Raw genomic sequence first — 24,070 nt, 5'->3', positions numbered from 1 at the left:
GAGCCCCGTTTCTTGAAGCGCCGGTCTCCCCCACCTTTGCCGTGGTCCCTCCTGGGAGACGTGGCCCTCTTGTCATCGCGCCTAAAGTCTTCGAGGCGCTCCGCTATAGCCATTGCGGATGCCAAGTCTCTAGGCTCCCTCCTCCTTAGCTCCGTGGCCACCCAAGACTGCAGCCCATCAATGAACAAGCACACACGTTGCCGCTCCGGCATCTCTGGGATCTCCAGCATCAAGTTGGAGTACTCCTTCACATACTCCCTTATGCTGCCCTTCTGCTTCAGGCGCCTTAGGTTGATCATGGCGAGGTCCTCAACGCACTCAGGGTAGAACTGCCTCTTGAGCTGCCTCTTGAACTCCTCCCATGTATCAACTGCTCTTGCGCCCCTACCGGTGAAGCGCTGTCTCCACCATAGAGCGGCAGTGTCCGTGAGGTACATAGTGCCTGTCTGCACCTTCTCCTCATCATCCTCGATCTCCATGCACTCGAAGTACCGCTCCATGTGCCAGAAGAAGTTGTCAATCTGGCGCGCATTCCTTGCCCCATCGTACTCCTTGGGCTCCGGCGCCTTCTTCTTCCTTGGCTTCACCACGACCTCGCGCGCCTGGGAGAACTCCTTCTTGCACTTGGCAATCTCCACGCGCAAGTCGTCTACCTGATCATACAAGTCCCTTTCCTTCTCTCGCGCCTTGTTGGCAATGCCGTCAATCAGCTCGTAGAGTTCTGCCATCTTTCTCTCGAGCCTGTTAAACTTGGTCTCCGTGTAGACCAAGTGTGTGGCAAGCTTCTCCTCCAAGCTCTGCTCTAAGATGTGGACTTGGTGGTCTCCTCTGCTAGCCATGTCTACTCCAACAAAGCTCCCTTGACGAACCTGGCTCTGATACCAACTGTCACGGGCTTAGAGTTTCAGCACCACTCTAGCTGCTCCCGTGCGGCACCAAGACGTTGCTTTCACTCTCGCAAGTACTTGGTCAGCCTAACTCCCGTGCACACCTTAGCCAACACACTCCCCTCGTGCGCTTACTAGTGTTGTAGTTGCCCTCGCCCTCTCCTCACTTGGCTTGCACACTCACACACACTAAGGCACTTAAGTTGGCAAGGAAAGAACACTTCTATTACTTCAAAGAATGCTTTGTACAAGGCTAACACTCAAGCTCTCTACAAGGCTCTCAAGACTCACTCCAGGACTTGTTGTTTGCAAAATGAAGTCCTACTCCTATTTATAGGTATCCCCATCCCTAATGGATGGCTAGGATGCATTCTAACCAACGGTGGAGATTGATTATCTAGAATCTTCTTCCACCTTCTACACATCTCCATACATATCTACAACATTCTAGAACCCTCCATACTACTCCACACAATTCTGGAGAATTCTAGAACCTTCCACACACTTCTAGAATATACTACACATATCTAGAATCTTCCACACAACTCTAGACTACTCCGGAAGACTCTAGAAACTCCACTTGCCATGCAGTTGCCATGCAGCGTCCGCCTTAGCGTCTGCGTGTCGCCTGCGTGGCACAACCTCCATAGGCGGGGCGTGACAGTTTGCTATCTTCGGTGGGAAGGAACGACGGGTGGTGGAAGGAATTAAGTAATAAATTTCTTTCATCCTACTATAAGGAAATAAAGGATAACGGGAAGATTCATTATTTTTTCTTTATAAATTTTTATCTGCTTAAATATAGACCAAAATAGAAGAAAAGCAAATGAACCTATTATAAAAAATTTAAATTATTACGTCACCCTTCATAAATATTTAATAAATCCCATAAATAAAATAAGGGAGGATGGTAAAAACAAATCAGTCTTTTCCATTCTCTTTCATCCAACCGAATAAAAAGAGGGAAACGCTTAATTTCTTTCTTAGAAATGTCTCAGTCATCATTTCTTCTCTCCCTTACATTCAAATTTTTCCCTTACAATCGAACAGAGCAAAAGAGTCCTTGTTGAATTTTATTAAAAATCGATCCAGCATTGTTGCATTACTCTAAGTCATGTTTCTGTATTTACCAATATCAATACATGTCAAGTCTTATTTTATATTTTTATACAGATTTCACTTATCATTAACAATCAACCGTGATTTTTTCAATTTTTTTAAAAAATGCACACAGAACTGTTTAAATAGTCAATCCTCTCTAAATTAATTGAAATAATATAAAACGATCTGTTTAGTTCGTGGTCAAGGCCAAAGAACTTGTTATTATCAATTTGGTTCTAATTTACACTCTAAACGAATTAAACAAAACACCGTGCATTTCTGCAATTTTACATTGAAGTTAGAAATCTGAAATTTTATGTACCAAACTTTAACCTTTGCAGAAGTTCTTTTTTTAATTATTATTATATTTCTGTCATTAGGAATTACATCCAAACTTCATGGATAAAATTACATCCCAAAAAAAAAAAATCCAATTAATGATTTGAAGGAACAAAGTACTATAATATTTCAAAGAACACCACTAGTTGAATGTCTCACACAAGGCTTTACCCAGTCATTTTTTTTATTTCCATTTTTCAAATTAGAGGGAAATATCTTAGGGATATAAATGTAATTTATATTTATTATTCATTTGTTCTTTCATTATTTGTTTTTGTCTACCACCAATTAATGGATTTGAAATTAGGATATTGAAATCAATTCCACCAAAATGCCAGCTTTGACGCATTGACAAATATTTGAACCTACGCAGACCATATTTGAACAAAATTTATAGTATTGGTAGCCAACATTCGCTTACATCTTCAGTTAGGATCAGTTTGGTGCAATGGCAAAGGTAGGGAAGGGAAAGAAAGGGGATGAAGGGGGATTAAAAATTTGTATTTGGCAAAAATTATTGGAAGGAAAGGGAAGGGAAAGGTTTGGAGGGTTAACACAAACCTTCAACAGTAAATTTCTTAACATCTCAAAAATGGGAGGAAATGAAGGGAAAAGGAATGAGAGGCTTGGTGTGTGATTTCAGATGCCAATTTTGCCCTTGATTACATGTGAATTAAGTTTGCAAAACAAGAATTACAGACCTTGATTAGTTGATTTAGCAGTTACAATGAGAGGGGGGGCAAGCTTGAGAGTTGAGAGAAAGAGGGCCAGCGGCTGAAGCTTGCGAACGGCGAACCCAAATTGGAACAACGGGCGATGGAAACTGATATGGGTTTTGATTTTTTGAACAATCTGATATGGGTTTTGATTTTTTGAGCAATCTAAAATTGGGTTTTAATTTTTTGAACAATCTGAAATGATGCCGATACAGGTTTTGAAGTTTTGATTCTTGCAGACAAATATATAAACTGAAATATATGGGTTTTGAACTTCTGATTCTTGTAGTAGTTTGCAATTGCAGAGAGAGAGAGAGAGAGAAGTTCGGCGTTGAGAACGAGAATAGAGAGTTGGAGTTGAGAACGGGAATAGAGGCTGAAATGATTTGCCCTAGAGACAGAGGCTGAAATATTTGTTTTCTTTTCTTGTGGGCCTAGAGACAGTATATATATATATATATATATATATATTAAAATATTAAAGGGTATAATGGTCAATTTATTAAAATAATTCCCTTTCTTTTCTTTCCCCTTCTTTTCCCAAACCTGATTATTGTCATTCCTTTTCTTTTCCTTCGTTAATCAACCAAACATAATACCAAATTAAAATTATCCTTCCCTTCTTTTTCCTTTCCTTTCCCTCATAACTAAAGTTACCCTTCCCCTTCAAACCCACCCTACCAAACATAGCCTTAGTGCAAAATTTTAGTTACAAAAGCTACAATTTTTTTTTTTTTTTTGATGTTAGACACTGGCACACTCTAGCCGGGTAAGCTAAAATTTTTATCAACTAGGTTATTGGGTAATGCCCATAGTATGCGAATATTTGAACAAATTTTTAGTAGTGGTAGCCAACATTCGATCACATCTTCCTTTAGTGCAAAATTTTAGTTACTAAAACTACTTTTTTTTTTTTTGCTTTTTTTGAGGTTAGACACGGGCACACTCTCGCTGGGTGAGCTGAAATTTTTATTAATTAGGTCATTGGGTGATGTGTCGCCGCATCACAAGCTTAAGAGAGTGTACATTAAGACGAGGGCCAAGTTTTACATTTATAGAAACCACTACTACCTTCACTAAAAATATAGTTAGCGTGAGTAGGGATCGTCCCAAGGGATTAGAGTTGAATTTGGTTGTGGAATCACTATTAGGGTTAATAGGTCGAGTGATCAAACAAATGGTTGGTTGGTTGATTAAATTAGAAAGCAAATTAAACTAAACAATTGAACGCAATAAAGAGTAAGTAAGAGAGAGAGATCTCTCTTAAGGTTTAGAGGTCACCACCAAACAATACTATTCTATACCCTTAACAAATGACTAATAAGGGAAATGTGTGTTGCAATATTGATGTGTGTGTGTGTGTGTTTGGTTGATTCAATTAGCAAGGGTGACCAATTAAGCATATATTGTCTAAGCAACATGTGAAAAGCACAATATATCTAACAATTAAGTATATATTGTCTAAATAGCATGTGAAAAGTACAATATATCTAGCAAGTCATTAATCCTTTCATTAAGCTCACAAACCAAATACACCACAAGGTTAGAGACATATGCTACTTGCATTCAAAAGTATGGAACATCAAACAACAAGCATGGATTGTCCTCCCATCTAACAACTATGCTACCACTACACTACAATTAAGCTAATGACATAAAATTAAACTAATTAAGCTAAGGGAGAGGCACAATCCATCAAGAAATGAGCATGAACCATCTAGAAAATTACAAGAGCATTCCATTAAATACAATGTTTTGACAATCTCTAGATCTATGGCATTAATACACATAGACATACATCAATAACACAAGAAATAGAGACAAACACATGAACATCTATTCTAGCATACATAGACATATGGATAGAATGAAATGATCAATTAGAAGTATTAAACCACATAAATCATTAAATAAACAAGATCTATATATATAAAAGTGTCAAAACATGTATTACAACACTAATCTCTCAATAATACACAAAATCAAGATGTAGAAAATATGCTTGGGGCTAACTCTAACCCCAAGAGGATGTCTAGCCACTCATGGTAGTGCTTCTCCAACCCTCAAGGGCTAACTCCATGGTAGAGATTTGCTCCTTGGTTGATGAAGAGTCTCCAATGGTGTCTCTAGCCTTTTCCTCCTCTAAGCTTCCTCTCTAAGGGTTCTACAAGGTATAATATGATATGATGTGATATGATGTAAAAAGTAATCCTTATCCTTATATAGGTAGGTCAAAATGACACACAAAATGAGCTGGGGTCGTGCAACAAATATTCCCCAATGATTGGATAAAGGACAACTTTTTGTGAGCTGGAAATTTAACTTTTTCGCATTGGAGGAAGTTCGATCGATCGAACCTTGAACTTGGATCGATCGAACATGGCTGAGATCTATCGAACTGAAGTTGGATCGATCCTCAATGGTGGCGCTTTTTGGATAAAGACAAATCTGAGATATTTTGAAGATATTTTTGGGAAAAGGACAAAAGTGGTTAGTAGGGTGGTACAACTAGATAAGATCAATCATTTAGATAAAGACAAGGTAGTTCGATCGATCGAAGAATGATGTTGGATCGATCGAACTTTTGAGATCTCTGAAAATGTTATCATGGCTCTGATCCATCTTGAAGTGCTGAGATCGATCATGTTGGATCGATCGAACCTTGATCTGAGATCGATCGAAGATGTTGAATTCCACTTTTTTCTTCCTTTTGCTTCCACTTGGCTCCTTTCTTTGATTCTTCTCATAATTGCTTCATTTCTGCTATTATTTGTCTGAGTTAGCTTATTTTTGGGATAAGTGCCTGAAAATTGAAATAATACGAAATCAATCTAAAACGGTAAAGTAAGATAGATAAGGATACTAGAATGTCTAAGCTTAAGGAGTTTAAATACGCACTTTTTAGCGCTCATCACACCCCCAAACTTAAATATTGTTAGTCCCTAGCAATGAACTAGAAAGTAAAGGAATGAAATGAATAACTAAACAATTATGAACTAGAAAATAATAAATGGATAACGCCACTTTCGTAGGGAACACGATTGCACTTAGCATATGCAACAAGCCTTTTCAACCCCTAGGTTACCCCTAGTGGACAAGTGAAGTCTCATGAGGGTTTCCAAAAATGATACCCACAAACATTAAGCTCATTCTTTCAAAAGAGGCACCACTATTGCAAACAAGCATTGGGAGAAAACTACCTCAAGTATGCAATTTTTCAAACATTTCTAAGCAATCTCCCAAAGTCTCAACATCAAGCAAGCAAGTATAGTCCTCCACACATCAAGAAAATGATCATGCAAATCAAAACAATTCTAGAATCCTTTTTGAGTGGACCGACATCAAATATGTTGCTATCTAAGCCAACTAAAGAATTAATCACATCCTTACCCTCAAACTAGCGCACAAATCTAGTACCGATCATCAAGACAAAAAGTGGACCATTTATTAAAGCTTTATTGTTCTAGATGCGCTTATTCTTTTCACTCGATTTTTTTTTTTTATAGGATCAAAGACGGAAGCATGGTGCAATGTGTTGATCTATTAAGCTTTCTAGTTATTCATGAGGTCGAGCGTTAAGTCAATAACTTTCAAACCAGACGGCTTTAGGGCATTAGGCGTTCAAACACTCCTACGGACTTACAAGCTCAAATCAACTAGGTTACAAATCAAAACAACCTCCATCTAATCATTTCCCACTTCTCACCTTTTAGGAGAAGTCCTCACTTTTTATTACTTTTGCAACTTTTTTTTCTTTTTCTTCTTCCTTCTTTTCTTTTTTTTTTTTTTTTTTTTTTTTGTATTCAATTATTAACCTAGAGTTTGGACCCTCCACCTTTCGGCGCGAGAAGTTCAGTGCTTGATGAGGTTAGAATCCCGGCTACTTAGTGAAAAGGGGTTGTTATCCACCTTTATCAAGAATGAAAGCTTTCAATGCACTACTAGCCCAATTGGGATATAATCAATTCAATAATCAACAAAGCATGTACCCCACAAATGAATGCTAATGTGTGCCTGTGCTAGTGTAGAATCCTAAAGTGAATCTCAAAATAATCACAAAATCAAGATGATGTGGACCACAAGTGTAAGCAAGATATCAATCTTTCGAAAAATTTACTCCTAAATGGCATCCATAAGGCATACAAGGAGTATTGAACTCTCAAGTTAAGCAGTTTTTAAATTTTAAGCAATGTAGTCCTCAAAAGATCAAAATCATAGCTAGATATAGACCAATCATAGAAAATCTCTCAAATACACAAGTCATGCTCAAAATTTTGAAGTTTAAAGCTAACACTGTAAAGTACACCATTACCCCTAAACTTAAATGGCACAATGTTCTCAATGTGCAAATAGAACAAAAGGAAAGAGTATACCGGTGCAATTAAGGCAAAGAATGGCTGGGACTGAAATATCCAAAGTGGGTGGCATGGCCCCCCCAAACTTGGGATTAACTGTGGTCCTGAAATTTGGCACTCGGATAAATTCATTAGATAACAAAAGGGATAATCAGTGTACAGTTGACATGCAAGTGTAAATGAAATAAAGCAGTGAGAGAGGTATAAGGGTGGTCCTGAAAATCGGGTAGCACCTCTCATTGAAGTCGCTGTGATGTACCTGATGGAGTCAAGCATACAGATATAAGAATATAACATATGACATCCATAACAAAAGCATATATATAAATAAAATAGAGTACTAGATACATCAAAAGATCAAAGCCGACAGACCGGCTGCAAATATAATAATGTAGTAGACTAGCAACATAGATATAGAGCATAAAAAGATAGAGAGACAGGGAGTCTCAGGCAGAGGATGCAGGACTAGTAGGGCGATCTCCGCGAATTTTCCTGGATAAGTCAGCAAGTGCAGCCATGATCTCTGCATGGAAGGAAGCAATGTCAGCTCTATTGGCAAGCAGGGTATCTTCCAAAACCTGCATTTGTGCTTCAAGGCTAGCTATTTGATCAAGAGCCTCAGAGGCAGGTGGAGCAGAAGAATAGGCAGTCTGAGTTTGGAAGGACTCTGCAAGCTCATGTGTCCGAACATACTTTTGTTTAGTCATGTCCTACAAAAAGGAAAGTGAAACTTGCAATGGGAGTTAGTGCTAGAATAACGAATTGAAAGCACAAAATAGAGACATGCATGTCAAATGAGACAGACAAAACAGATAAATGACATGAATCTATGTAAGTGACAGGATAGAAGCATACTAAACAATGTAAATATGAAATGCATCCAATGTGGAATATCACAGGCATTGGGCATATATGAGATAGCATGACCATAATACATGATGAATGGAATATGTGCATGAGATCTGTGAAGTTCGATCGATCACAACAAATGTGAGATCAATCTCAAAACTTTGATCGATCTGAGAAACTGAAAAAGATGAGTTCGATCGATCTCTCAAGATTGATCTGAGATAGAAGTTCGATCGATCGAACTGTACAAGATGAAAATTGAAAGGTCACAGATCTATTACTTTGGAAGCACGGGGGCCACACGAACAGTGTCGTAGGCCTATTAACTCATCAAATCATCAATCCTACTCACATAGCATGGCCCATACTGCCACAAATCGAATCAAAACTCAAAACATATATACAAATCTATGTATACATATATATAACATGCTTCAAGCTTCATCAATGGAGGATTTGAACATTTAAGCAACCTAGATCTAGAATATAAAACATTTATGCATCAATTCGAAGCTTAGATTTAAAGACAGGGTTTAGATTTTACCCAAAATCGAGGAGAGAAGTGTAGATGCGAAGGGGGTGATGGAAACTTAGATCCGAGAGAAGAGAAAAGAGAAAGAGAGACGAAGCTCACTGGATCTCGCCGGAAATTCGCCGGAGATGATGAAGAAGATGGGTACACAGTGACAACGGGAATGAAGGATTAGAAAAGGGTTGGATCGATCTAATGAATCGATTGTGAGACCCTCAGGTTCTATTTTTGTAAAGACTTTTCCCGTTCAGTTCGATCGATTGAATTGAGATTTCAGATCGATCGAACTGTGATGATCTCTCTTCAAAGCATTTTTGGAATTTTTGAAATTTTTGAAAAATTAAAAACTAAAATTAAAAATTAAAATTGAAAAATAGAAAATATTTTTGGATTTTTTTTTTTAAAAAAAATATATATATATATAATAGAGAATTAAAGAACTGAGATCGATCTGAACAAAATGTTCGATCAATCAGACAGAGAGCAAAAATATGCAGGTTTTTGGTTCAAAAATTTGGCTAAGTGTTGGAACTTGCAGATCGATCGAACTTTGAAGTTGGATCGATCGAAGAACTTCAGATCGATCTTGAAATGTTTTCGATTGATGAGACAGAGAGCTGAAATATGCAGGTTGATACAGGCTCAAAATTTTCTAAGCGTTGGATCTCAAGATCGATCGAACTTTGAAGTTGGATTGATCTAAGGTCTTCTGATCGATCTGAGAATAAGTTCGAACGATGGGACAGAGAGGTGATTTGGATGCAGGTGGATGCAGGTCGAAAATTTTTCTAAGTGTTGGATGCAGGTGTAAGTTCGATCAATCAAACTCTCATTTGAGATCGATCGAACTTATGCAAAATGCTCAATCACAACATAAAAGTGCATGCAATCCTAACCACAGTTCCTAGCAATGCATATGAACCAAAAAGAAGTATCTAGACTTCGCAAGAAATGAAATTTAAGATAGAAATGAGGGACGAATAGGGTTTTGACACCCTACGAAATGTCGTGCTAGTCTTTAATATCTCTAGTAATACATTGGGCTCTTTTAGCCCGAATCAAAGATCTTGTAATGCATTCCCTCCTTGTTGGGGTAATAGATACTTTGAACTCCACCCAACAAATACTTCTTTGAAGAACTTGTTGGATTAAGCTCAAGAGAAACTTTTGGTCCCTTGTTAATGCAATTTTCTATGTTTTCATACACCGGGTCAACTAGATGTGCAGCTTCCAAGTGTCTTTGAAAGACTTAACCCTTTATGTAAGGTTTCAACCTCTGTCCATTCACTTTAAAAATGTTTCCTTCTTCAAATTTTTGATTTCAACCGCCTCATGAGGTGCAACAGAGATGATTTCATAAGGACCCTCCCATTTGGTTCTCAATTTCCCAGGAAAGAGTTTCAGTCTAGAGTTAAAAAGCCAAGCTTTTTGACCGGGTTTCAAAGACTTTTTCACCATATGTTTATCATAAAAGGCTTTGGTTCTTTCTTTATAGAGTTTGGCATTATCATAAGCATTGTGTCTCAATTCTTCTAACTCACTCAATTGAAGTAGCCTATTCTCTTCGGCTTTATCAAGGTCAAAATTGAGCTTTTTAACTACCCACAAGGCTTTATGTTCTAACTCAACCGGAAGATGGCAAGGCTTTCCATATACAAGCCTATAAGGAGACATGCCAATGGGAATCTTATATGCCGTCCGATAAGCCCACAAAGCATCATTTAGCTTCCTTGACCAATCCTTTTGGGTGGTGTTAACCGTTTTCTCAATAATATGCTTAATTTCCCGGTTAGACACTTCAACTTGCCCACTTGTTTGAGGATCGTAGGGAGTGGCTACCTTATGAGTAACGGAGTATTTAAGAAATAAATGCCTTAGGAATTTATTGCAAAAATGTTTTCCTCCATCACTTATTATAGCCCTTGACATACCAAAATGAGCAAAGATATTGGATTTAATGAATTGAATGACCATGGAGTGGTCATTTGTTTTGGTAGCACATGCTTCCACCCACTTGGAAACATAATCAACGGCAAGAAGAATGTATTGAAAACCATAGGACATAGGAAATGGACCCATAAAATCAATGCCCCATATATTAAAAATCTCAACAACAAGGATATTGCTCAAGGGCATCATATCTCTTCTAGACATTGTCCCCATCTTTTGACATCTCTTACATGATTTGCAAAAATTGTAGGCATCTCTATGAATAGTGGGCCAAAAGAGCCCACTTTGAAGAACCTTCAAGGCGGTTTTCTTTGCACTAAAATGCCCACCACATACAAGAGTGTGACAAAACACTAGGACGCTTGAAATTTCACTCTCCGAAATGCATCTCCTCACAATTTGATCTAGACAATATTGGTACAAGACAGGGTCTTCCCAATAGTAATTTCGGATGTTGGCAAAGAAACGATTCTTTTCGTTCTTTGACCAAGAAGTTGGTAGCTTGCCTATTACCAAATAATTCACAATGTCGGCAAACCAAGGCATTTTTCCATTGGAAATTTGAAAGAGTTGTTCATCCGGAAAAGAGTCACAAATTGGTAGGCTAGGGAAAGGCTCTATCGATAACCTAGAAAGATGATCGGCAACCACATTTTCGTTGCCTTTCTTATCCTTGATTTCAAAATTGAATTCCTGAAGAAGCAAAATCTATCTAATTAACCTAGGTTTTGTTTCCCTTTTTGTCAATAGATGTCTTAAGGTGGCATGATCAGAATAAACAACAACCTTGGACCCTAAGAGATAGGAACGAAATTAATCAAGAGCATACACTACGGCAAGTAATTCTTTCTCGGTAGTGAAGTAATTCAATTGAGCTCCCGAGAAAGTTTTACTTGCATAGTAGATGGCACAAGGAAGCTTATCCACTCTTTGTCCCAAAACTGCTCCCACGGCATAATCAAAAGCATCACACATGATTTCAAATGGCAATAACCAATTGGGAGGTTGCATGATAGGAGCAGATGATAATAATTCACGTAATTTATGAAAAGCGTCTAAGCATGCTTAGTTAAAGACAAAAGGAGTTTCCTTGGCAAGAAGATTGCACAAGGTTCGAGCAATTTTGCTAAAGTCTTTGATAAAACGGCGGTAAAAGCCAGCATGACCTAGAAAGGAGCGAACTTCTCTCACCGTTGAAGGTGGAGGCAATTTAGAAATAAGCTCAACCTTTGCTTTATCTACCTCTATTCCTCTCCTTGAGATAACGTGACCCAAAACAATACCCTCTTGAACCGTGAAATGGCTTTTTTCCCAGCTAAGTACAAGGTTGGTTTCACGACATCTCTTAAGCACTAGATCTAAATTTTTGAGGCATGCATTAAATGAAGACCCAAAAACAGAAATATCATCCATGAAAACCTCTAGATACTCTTCCATCATATCCGAGAAAATTGACATCATACACCTTTGGAATGTGGCGGGTGCATTGCACAAACCAAAAGGCATCCGTCTATAAGCAAATGTGCCGAATGGACATGTAAAGGTGGTTTTCTCTTGGTCTAATGGGTCGAGGGTTACTTGATTGTACCTCGAATAGCCATCAAGGAAGCAATAATATTATTGCCCGGCCAATCTCTCTAGAATTTGATCAATGAATGGAAAGGGGAAGTGATCCTTTCTAGTGGGGGCATTCAATTTGCGGTAATCAATGCATACACGCCATGAATTGGCGGTACGCTTAAAGATTTCCTCACCTTTTGCATTCTCAACCACTGTAATCCCTGATTTTTTGGGAACTACTTGAGTTGGACTCACCCATTTGCTATCAGAGATTGGGTAAATGATTTCGGCATCTAAGAGTTTGACAACTTCCTTTTTAACTATCTCCTTCATGTTTGGATTAAGTCTCTTTTAAGCATCCCTAAAGGGTTTTGCATCATCTTCCATAAGTATGCGATGCATACAAATAGAAGGGTCAATTCCCTTAAGATCCGCCACACTCCATCCTATGGCTTCCTTATTTTCTTTAAGCACACTTAAGAGAGCATCTTCTTGGTCTTTTTCAAGACTTGAAGAAATGATAATTGGAAGAGTCTCTTTTGGTCCTAAGAATGCATACTTGAGATTGGAAGGTAGAATTTTAAGCTCAAGAATTGGTGGAGAGACTAAAGATGAGATCGGTAGAGTGCTAGAGAGTGGAGGAAGAAGTTCTATTGGAGTTTTCCAAGATGGAAAATCTAAGCTTGCAACAGATTCCATGAGATTGCTTACTTCATTCATTAATTTTTCATCATCAAATCCATAATTTCCATACATTTCAAGAAGACAAGAAGCAAGAGGATCATCGGATAAAAGAGATGAAAGACTATCCTCAATTAGTTGTTTCATTACCATTGTTGGAATCGATTCCTCAACAACCTCATCTAACACATCAACAAGGCAACACTCATCTTCATCTATGGGATGTCGACTTACATGGAAAACATTAAGTTTGATCTCATATTGCCAAAAGAAAGGTCCATAATCCCGGATCTACAATTAATTGTTGCATTTGCGGTGGCAAGGAATGGTCTTCCCAAGATGATTGGGATGTGGTTGGTGGGATTAGCAACCGGTTCGGTATCAAGAACTACAAAATCAACCAGAAAGTAGAATTTATCCACTTTGACAAGGATGTCCTCAACCATGCCTCTAGGTGTTTTGACGGATTTATCGGCCATTTGAAGCACCACCGAGGTGGCTTCAATTCATTCAACCCTAATTAGACATATACGGAGTAAGGAATCAAATTAACACTTGCACCTAAGTCAAGAAGAGCTCTACGAATTTCATGGGTTCCAATTACACAAGAAATAGTCGGAACACCGGGATCTTTGAACTTAAGTGGAGTGTTTTGTTGAAGAATGGAGCTCACTTGCTCCGTAAGGAACACTTTTTTAGGGTTTGGTCCCTTGCTCTTCCTCTTTTGTGTGCAAAGATCTTTCAAGAATTTTGTATAAGGTGGAATTTGCTTAATGGCATCCAAAAGAGGAAGATTGATGTTGACTTACTTAAAAACTTCCATCATGTCATGTATTTTCCCTTCTTGCCTCCCATAAGGCGAAGTTTCTTTTAAAGCATAGGGGAATGGAGCTTTTGGCTCAGAAGACTTTGTAATTTGAGAGGATGATGGAGAAGATTGAGAGTTCCGGTTATGAACATTTTCATTCAATGAAGTAGGAGTGGAATTGGGAATTGGATGGGTGACAACTTTAGGTTGCACCGATTCACTATCTTCCTTTGGTAGTTCAATCCTATTGTCCACTTGTTTACCACTTCTCAAGCTGGTGATGGCTTGCGCTTGAGCTTGGGAAGAACATCCCGATGTAGGGTTTGCTTCCACACAAAATTGTGCCTTTGGATTTCTCTCTGGTTGACTAGGTAATTTCCCAATTTCTCTTTCATTCAATGCATTAGTTATGGTCCCAATTTGGGATTCAAGCTTTGATATGGATTGAGAGTGGGAATACAACAAGTTGGTATCCTTCTCTAAGCTACCCAAGGCCATTAAAACCTTATCTTCAAATGTGGAATTACTAGAAAGAGCTTGAGGATAATGAAAGCCAGTAGGTGCATGGTATGCTTCCATTTGAATGGTCTCGGGCTTGATTTCATATTGATTAGTCTCAAAATGAGGCAACACAATGCAAGTAGGTGCATGGTATGCATGAAGATTATAATGATCACGAAGGACCATTGGAGAATTGGAGCTTGAACTCCGGGGCCATGTTGATTAAAAGGTAGGTTTTGCATGAAACGTGGGTCTAAGTAGCCAAGATTACCCTCTAGATTTTCCATGTGAATGCCTAGAATGTATGATATGACAAGGTCTATTCCGGACTACAAGCGACACACAAATCACAACAAAACAAGCAAGCACTCCTCCTTCGCAACAAATCAATAATCAACAAACTTCTTCCACATACAATGATCCCATATTCCCATGCTTTGATAATAATGCAAAGAATAATTAAAATGCCTCCACGCAGGCTCACGATTTATCTAGGAAATTAAAAACAAGCCTCCAGGCAGGCCGACGATTTAACTAAAGGATTGAGTAAAGAAAGTCTCACAAAGGTCCTATAGCACTTCAACTCCAAATTTATAGCTTAGCTTAGCAATTTTTGTAGAATTTTTAGCATTTCCCCTTTTTTGCTTAGCTCCTTTGCTTGAATACTCCTTTGCTTGCTTCCTAGCTCAATACACCTTGTCAAAGATGAACAAACACAATAAGTAATCAAAAGAAAAATAAAAACAAAGTAAAGACACGATCAAAAGAGTATTAATTCCTAATTGATTCCACAGATACGACTTTGCCTAATCCTCGACAACGGCGCAAAAAACTATGGTGTGTCGCCGCACCACAAACTTAAGAGAGTGTGCATTAAGGCGAGGGCCAAGTTTTACATTTCTAGAAGCCACTACTACCTTCACTAAAAATATAGTTAGGGTGAGTAGGGATCGTCCCAAGGGATTAGAGTCGAATTTGGTTGTGGAATCACTATTAGGGTTAGTAGGTCGAGTGATCAAACAAATGGTTGGTTGGTTGATTAAACTAGAAAGCAAGTTAAACTAAATAATTGAATGCAATAAAGAGTAAGTAAGAGAGAGAGATCTCTTGGGGTTTAGAGGTCACCACCAAACAATACTTTTCTACACCTGTAACAAGTGACTAATGAGGGAAATGTGTGTTGCAATATTGATGTGTGTGTGTGTGTGTTTGGTTGATTCAATTAGCAATGGTGACCAATTAAGCATATATTGTCTAAGCAACATGTGAAAAACACAATATATCTAACAATTAAGTATATATTGTCTAACTAGCATGTGAAAAGCACAATATATCTAGCAAGTCATTAATCCTTTCATTAAGTTCACAAACCAAATACACCACAAGGTTAAAGACATATGCTACTTGCATTCAAAAGTATGGAACATCAAACAACAAGCATGGATTGTCCTCCCATCTAATAACTATGCTACCACTACACTACAATTAAGCTAATGACACGAAATTAAACTAATTAAGCTAAGGGAGAGGCACAATCCATCAAGAAATGAGCATGAACCATCTAGAAAATTACAAGAGCATTCTATTAAGCACAATGTTTTGACAATCTCTAGATCTATGGCATCAGTACACATAGACATACATCAATAACACAAGAAATAGAGATAAACATATAAACATCTATTCTAGCATACATAGACATATGGATAGAATGACATGATCAATTGGAAGCATTAAACCATATAAATCATTGAATAAACAATATATATATATATATATAAGTGCCAAAACATGTATTACAACACTAATCCCTCAATAATATACAAAATTAAGATGTAGAAAGCATGCTTGGGGCTAACTCTAGCCCCAAGAGGATGTCTAGCCACTCATGGTAGTGCTTCTCCAACCCTCAAGGGCTAACTCCATAGTAGAGATTTTCTCCTTGGTTGATGAAAAGTCTCCAATGGTATCTCTAGCCTCCTCCTCCTCTAAGCTTCCTCTCTAAGAGTTCTACAAGGTATGATATGATATGATGTGATATGATGTAAAAAGTAATTCTTATTTTTATATAGGTAGGTCAAAATGACACACAAAATGAGTTGAGGTTGTGTAGCAAATATTCCCCAATGATTGGATAAACGACAACTTTTTGTGAGCTGGAAATTTAACTTTTTCGCACCGGAAAAAGTTCGATCGATCGAACCTTGGACTTGGATCGATCGAACATGGCTGAGATCTATCAAACTGAAGTTGGAGCGATCCTCAATGGCGGCACTTTTTGGATAAAGACAAATTTGAGATATTTTGAAGATATTTTTGGGAAAAGGACAAAAGTGGTTAGTAGGGTGGTACAACTAGATAAGATCAATCATTTAGATAAGGATAAGGTAGTTCGATCAATCGAAGAATGATGTCGGATCGATCGAACTTTTGAGATCTCTGAAAATGTCATCATGGCTTTGATCCATCTTGAAGTGCTGCGATTGATCATGTTGGATCGATCGAACCTTGATCTGAGATCGATCGAAGATGTTGAATTCCACCTTTTTCTTCCTTTTGCTTCCACTTGGCTCCTTTCTTTGATTCATCCCAGAATTGCTTCATTTCTGCTCTTATTTGGCTAAGTTAGCTTATTTTTGAGATAAGTGTCTGAAAATGAAAATAATACGAAATCAATCTAAAATGGTAAAGTAAGATAGATAAGGGTACTAGAATGCCTAAGCTTAAGGGGTTTAAATACGCACTTTTCAGCGCTCATCATTGGGTAATGTTCGTAATTTCAAAAAATACACACCCATGCATAAATTGGATTGAAACATGCTTCATGGTGGGTATTTTAGTAATTGTATGAGTTTTTACGAAAAGAGAGGAGTGAAAGTTGTTTGATAATTTGGGTCTTTTGTTAAATATGTAAAATATTGGGTCAAATTGGCAGTTTGGTAGATTTCGCTCCTAAAGTCGTCAAAATCCAAATTTCCCTAGAAATTCTCTTTTTCCCTAGTTATAAATACTCCGTCTGTATATGCGTATTGTGTACTGGATCGTGAGAACGAACGATTCACTTTGATTCATTAGTGTTTCGCCATCGTGATTGATCTCAACTCTCAAGCAGTAGTTTCGCCATGGTAAATCACTTTCTCTCTCTACAACATACAATATACATATAGATATACACAATACAAATGTCGAATCTTAATGTTGCTCCAATCCATTAGATTGTTGGAAGTTATTGATGCAATTGCCCTAAATAACTATTGGAAATCCGAAAAGTAATTATGCTAGTGTTTGCCTTTTTCATAATCGATGTCTGAGTTCTCGATTCTTGATCTTTGTTGAATCAATCTACTTAGCTTTTACTAAATAAATAAATAATTAAATCTGAACTGCATGCGTAATTTGATAGGTTAGAAACGATATTGATTTTGCATAATTTTGGTGGTGATATATATATATATATATATATATATATATATATATATTTATGTGTATTATATTTGCTTTATTGGGTTCTCTATGGTTTTTGATGCTAATGTGCTGAGTATGTGTGTGTTTTTTAGTCAACACCAGTATTTCATTGTTACAGTGCAATTGCATTGTTTATACTTATGTACTCACTAGAAGCCTAAGAGTGGAGGGTTGGCTGAATTTTTATTTATTTATTTATTTATGTAATTTTTTTGCTATTAGTTAGTTTATCTCACTAAATCAGTGAGAATTATCTACTTAAACTTAACTGCTTAGGTCAGAAATCAGAATGCTCCAAGTATGTGGAGTTATTGAGAACCTTTGGCATAAAAGATGGCAAGATGGGTAAAACCTTCGAACTACAATTATTTAATTGTATACCTGAACATCTATTATGTATTTTAGTGAATATACTAATGCACCTATGCATGTATTTGAATGTATGGGGAACGTGACTGTTGTTAGCAATCTTCTCTCTGATTCACCACCCTCATAAAAGTTAGTAAAGTGCAGAATTGGGAAGTGGAAAATATGTTATATGCTATATGGGCTTGGTTTATTTTTTTTCCCCTTGCAATTAAAAACAGTAAAAATTCAGTTTAGAGAAACAGGAACAACATGAACAAGTATGCATTACACATGGTTAAGTACGGTAGTGACAAGAGTTTGTGAAATAAATTAGTGACAGGAGCACGAATTCATTACACATGCGTACTACTTGATTAAAGAAAAGAAGAAGTATGCTGCACTGTGACTTTTTCCAACTACATATTTGTACATGTATAAATTCAGTATGTCCTTGCCATGTCGTTCTAAAATTTTTTGGCCTAATGATGTGGAGTTGGGAGCTAAAAGGTGTTAGGTCTATTATAGAGGTGCTTGTGCCAAAGGGTGTCATCTTTGTGGACTTGATCATTGTGTTTTTCATTCTCTATTTCATTTCTTCAACTTCAATGTGTGTTCTTTTAAACAAGATTGATTATATACATGTTTGATGCTGAAAACCAAGGCTGACCTCGTTCTTTTTTCCCCATTGGTTTTGTCAGGTACTTTTACAGCTAGATCCATTTCTCAATGAGCTTACTAGCATGTTTGAGCGCAGCACAGAAAAAGGCTCTGTTTGGGTTACTCTTAAACGCTGTAAGTTTGTTTCCATTATTGTTTTTATTTTTTAATTTTTTTAAAAACATTCATTCCTTTATATGAGTGCTTGAGTTGCAGGCGCTTCTGTTCTACTTATGATATTGATTATTGTTTTTATGGTTTCCCCACCAGCATCCTTGAAGTCCAAGGTCCAGAGGAATAAATTGAAAACTGATGGTGAAACAATTGAGTACAGATGCCTTATTCGGGCAACTGATGGCAAAAAGACAATTTCCACTTCGGTATGTACTCGAACAATTCTTTTTTCTTTTTTGTTACTTTATTGCATTTCTGCTCATGGACTTTAACAATAAAACCTGACATGTTGTATAAGTGATTAATATGTAACCAAAAGCTTCTACGTGCTCACAGAACTAATTGTGAATATATAAATTTACTGCTATTTTCGGTCTAAAATTTTTCAGAGGGCTTGGATTCAATGTGTTTGAAATATTCTTTTTGGTAAACTGCAGCTTTTGGAGATTGATTTCTTCTTTCTAAAGAGATTCGATTCGGAACTATTATATGTCCAAGGTCCAATGTTGAAATAATTTAAGAGGTTTTCCCTGACTTTGTCCGTGTCAACAAACAATTCGAAATACTTCGACTTTTTTAGAACAGGTCCGGGTCAAATAGCAATGATTCGAAGCACTTCTTTTTACACTATTTCGGAAACCCAAGGACTCAATCGTATGGATATGTAAAATACAGGATTTCCAATCCTAGCAGGAAAAGGAGGTCTAATAGTAAGAGATTTACTGTAACTTTTAGCCTCAAAATTTCATAGGGCTTGAATTCAATATTTTTGCCTTTCTCTTTTCTTGTGAGCATCTTTTTGCCGACTCTTGTTGAGTCCCACCCTTTGTACACTCAGCATTATTCAGTCCATCATGGGTGTGTGGACTATTTGAATTTCTAGAAAGGGAAAGCCATTGCTATGTAGATCTCCTGCTTCTTCCTATATTTGGTTGCCTTAAATGTCTCATGATGCCTTATGGAAGTATGGAACTGACAAGACCTGCAATATTGTATTCTTTTGAATACTACTTTCAAATAGTTCCATGCACAGTCATAGTGTTCAATTGGAAAATGTCATGCACAGTCCTAGATTTCATGATAGACTAACTTCTAGATTCTTCTTTTTAATAGACTTATAACATAATTCTATTACATGATTCAACTCATGGATGAACCTTAAATAAAGATGAGAATTAATAGTCACAAAGAAGCAAACTATGACAATTAGTGAAGATTTTTGATTTATGGATCTTTTGTCTTTTAAAAGAATAAAAATGATATGATTTTAGTGAAGATTTCATGTGACATTATTCGTTTTGTTTGCTGGTGACCTTGCCTAATCATAGCTGGACTCTATCTCCCCTTAGGGAGATGGTCTCCAAAGAAGAGGTAAATAGCTAGAAAAATAGTAAATAAATAAATAGTAGAAAAAAGAACAGATCCCGTCTAAGGGGTTACAAGTAAAGCCCAAACATCAATAGGAAAATTGATTGCCCATTTAGTCAGAAATCATATTTGCAGCTGAAATTAGGAGCAAGAAATGGAAACACTGAAAGGGTTAGAAAGATCCGAGGCCTCTTCACTGAGTGGGAATACTTCAGTTATTCTTTTAGCCATTTTTATCTTCTATCTAATAAAATAAATGGTTAAATTACACAAACCACCCTTATGGTTTCACCTATTATACAGTTGAAAAGAGTTTAGTACGGCTAACCGTCCTTCAAGGTTTTGTGACTTTCACAAACAGGGCTACTGTCTTTGGATCGTTAGCTACATTAATGTATTTTTTCAAAAATCATAAGAAAGAGCGAATTGAGAGAAGTAACCTTATTTTAATGAATGAAAGACAAGTTTACCCATACATACATTGAATTATATGTATTCAAGGGTAGTATAAAATACCCTTAAGACTTGCAAATAATTTGATTACATTTGCACATTTTCAATTTCTGAATTTACAAACTATTTTAAATTTTACTACATCAATTTTTCTATCAATTACATTTGATTAAATTTGCAGACATATATAGCCTTTTAATTTATGATTATTTTCTTATTAATTGTTTGTGGATTAAATAAGAAAATTTACATCTCTAAATTTTTATTTCACTTTGATGGGCAGTAAGATTTATTTTTTTTACGACTTAAAAGCAATGTGAATAAATGGATTAATTGTTAGTTTTCGTATTAATTACATTTTAATCCTAGGGTTAGGGTTAGGAAAGAAAAAGGGGAAACCTGCAAGTCCATAAATACCATACTCGTCGCCACCCACATAGCCACCATACCCGTTGCCACTGTGTCACATGTCAAACCTCCAAACCAATCTTTCGACGCCGTCTTCCTGAAATCTTGGGGTGACTTGATTACATGTAGCATACCATCCACAATCTGAAACAACAACCATTACATCTATCAACCTCCCAAGTTTCTCAACTTCCTCATCCGTCCCACCTCCAAAATTGCCCAACAAGCACTGAACTTTCCAAAGGAGGGTGGGTCCAAAATTCTTGCAGTGCCAGCTTTTGCTATTTAGTCTTTCTGAATAATCTTGAGATGGTCCCACATTTGGACAGACTTCTGTAATATAATTTAGTTAGTATTAGTTGGCCATATTTGTGGTTTCAAATATGGTTCCTTCGATATGAACAGATCTAATGAAAGCAGGCCCATGCTTGTATATGACTCTCTTCTTGTCATTCAGTGACTTCATGTATGTTCCATTGTGTTTGCTTCAAACTGGCATGGATGAAGTTATACTGAATTCAAAAAAGTTACCAATACGTTTAAGCATGAATATCACTCACACTGATGAGAAATGTTTTTTTTAGTAGATCAATGCCTCTTTTGCTTACATATACAATGTAGTTGATCTACCTATATATGTTTTCATTTTCATTTTTATTTTCTTTGTTGTGGTGGTTCACTAGGAACCTCATATTGAAATTATAATTTGGGAATGGATAGCAACTGAATTTTTTTATTTTCTTCTTGGTGCACCCAAATGGCGGATCATCTTTTGTATAGCATTCCCTAGCCTTTTTGTCATGTTGCCTTTGCCTGTATCTTCGGACTTATTAGAAGCAGTGCTATGTGGTTGTGTTTTGCTAATACTCCTACCCGGTTTTCTTGAAATAACAGGTGGGGGCAAAGGATCACCAGCGCTTCCAAGCTTCTTATGCAACTATTCTCAAGGCCCATATGACTGCTTTGAAGAAGAGGGAGAGAAAGGACAAGAAAAAGACTGCAGGGGCAAAGAAGAAAAGGAAGGTTCAAAGGAACACTGTTTAAACTTTAGTAGTTCTTGAAGTTTTCATGACTGTCTCCCAAAATTTTATTCTGTGATTTTTCGATCTTACAAAACCTTACATTTTTGGTCTAAACTTTGTGCAGTACTTACAGTGATCCAAGAGATATGCGTGTTTGTTTAACTGCTATTCTTTTGACAAATATGATTCACAGTTGATGATGAAATGCATGAATCTCCAGTTAAAATTGTTACAAATGTGCGTCTTTTTATTTTTCTAGTATGTGGCATGGTAGAGTAAATTGAATTCATATACCTAGAAATCGTATCATAGGCGTATATAAAAATATAGTTCGTTCCTTTACAAGGATGTTATTAGTGCAATAACCTTTTTGCAGGACACATTCTCTCTCTATTTGTATCTCTCTATATATAACCACTGTGCTATTTAGGCTTTATGCAGGGAACTCAAGGGGTATTATGCCTTTTTTTATTTAATTAATTAATTAATTAATATTTTTTAAAATATTGTTTGGACGAATTGTGTTTTGCCGTATGCGTTGTGAGTACTCGTAAATATTGGCTTGTTCATGTTTACATATTGAAATTGCATGGACAAATGAGTTCCAGTTGTTCCTTTCCTTGAACCCTTCTAATGGATCAGTTGTTGTTTCTGATCATAAATCCGTGGATTCAAATTTTGATATGCTTTTCCAAAATTTAAAGAAGTGCAACCTATAACATTTGACGACTTTCATACGTTGGTTGTTCAACTTGAATTTATTATGAAAGTGTTTGGTTCTATTTCGTGGGAAACATGTAGGTTCTGTTTGGGGCATGCGTGCGAGGAGAGTTTTTGTTGGATTTGGATGGGGAAGTGCTTGGGTGTTAGCACCGCCTACTAGCTTACTCGTTTTTTCACATCGAATTTAGATGAAAAAATGTTTGGATATATATGAATTGAGTATTAGCACCGTTTAATAACCTACTGGTGGTTTTTTTTATTTTTATTTTTTAAACGGGCAACCGAGCAAGGAAGCATGACCCCACCGCATTCCACTTGAACCAATTGTTAAAATGTAATTTTAACATCATTTCACTCAAATGAAAAGCAACCATGGTCCCATTGAACCAATTGTTATACAGCTCAACCAAAACAGAAAGATAAGAATGGATCGTACCGACAATTGATGTTTACTCTCTTAACCTTTTCAGTTAATAAAACCTACATACAACAAATGTAGTTCCAAATTAAAATGTAATTTTCTTACCACATTCAAAGCAACTTTGAACAACATAATTGTAGACCTCCATGCAATATGTGTCACAGTGGTTAACAAATATTACATGGAATAAGGATATTTACCGTATTTATGATATATTTATCCGTTTATTCATATTTTCAACACTTCATATATAAATACATTTTTTTGTTGATGTTGTTTATGAATCTATATACTTAAGCCTTGCCAAAATTTCAGTCAACGGGCTCTATCTTAGGCCTTTTTTTAGAAAAATAAAATTTTAAAATTTGATATAATATTGTCTCCACTCCTGCATACGTGATATTACCAAAATCATCCTATTAACTATTTATTATATAATAAATATTCATTTTTGAGATTTTATTTTATTTCCAAAAGTAACTCAAATACAATCCAACACCCAATTTTTCAGTATGATTTTTTCCACCTCTGTATGAGTTCGGAGTAGGTTGGAACTGAATTGGAGATTCGTATAAAAACTTTAGAACAATACTTAGGTCTTTATTAGTGAAGAACTATACCATCTTTAATTTGGTAAGTGGATATCTACCCACTATATTAAATTTGATAGTTAAAGATGATATGTCCATTTATTATTGGTTGAGAATGGTATAGTTATTCACTAGTGAGGACCTAACTATTGCGCAAAACTT

At 36.7% G+C, this 24,070-nt stretch overlaps 1 protein-coding gene across 1 annotated transcript; it reads left to right on the top strand.

Moving 5' to 3' along the window:
- The first annotated feature begins 17,262 nt into the window (after positions 1-17,262).
- Positions 17,263-22,410, top strand: LOC132302187 (signal recognition particle 14 kDa protein). The gene is made up of 4 exons (XM_059799068.1): positions 17,263-17,404; positions 18,791-18,884; positions 19,020-19,129; positions 22,047-22,410. The coding sequence occupies exons 1-4, from the start codon at positions 17,402-17,404 to the stop codon at positions 22,194-22,196; spliced, it is 357 nt and encodes a 118-aa protein (XP_059655051.1). The 5' UTR covers positions 17,263-17,401; the 3' UTR covers positions 22,197-22,410.
- The last annotated feature ends 1,660 nt before the right edge of the window (positions 22,411-24,070 follow it).

This window comes from Cornus florida, unplaced genomic scaffold, assembly GCF_030987335.1.
Source record: "Cornus florida cultivar Cherokee Brave unplaced genomic scaffold, ASM3098733v1 CherokeeBrave_3.0.0_Hap2_Chr01, whole genome shotgun sequence".
NCBI lineage: Eukaryota > Viridiplantae > Streptophyta > Magnoliopsida > Cornales > Cornaceae > Cornus > Cornus florida.
This window is presented reverse-complemented; position numbering and strand designations above follow the sequence as displayed.

Excerpts from the sequence above, each read along its gene's own strand:
- LOC132302187 (XM_059799068.1), top strand. Across the intron at positions 18,885-19,019 it reads TTGGGTTACTCTTAAACGCT|CATCCTTGAAGTCCAAGGTC; the intron begins GTAAGTTTGTTT and ends TTTCCCCACCAG. Across the intron at positions 19,130-22,046 it reads AAAAGACAATTTCCACTTCG|GTGGGGGCAAAGGATCACCA; the intron begins GTATGTACTCGA and ends TTGAAATAACAG.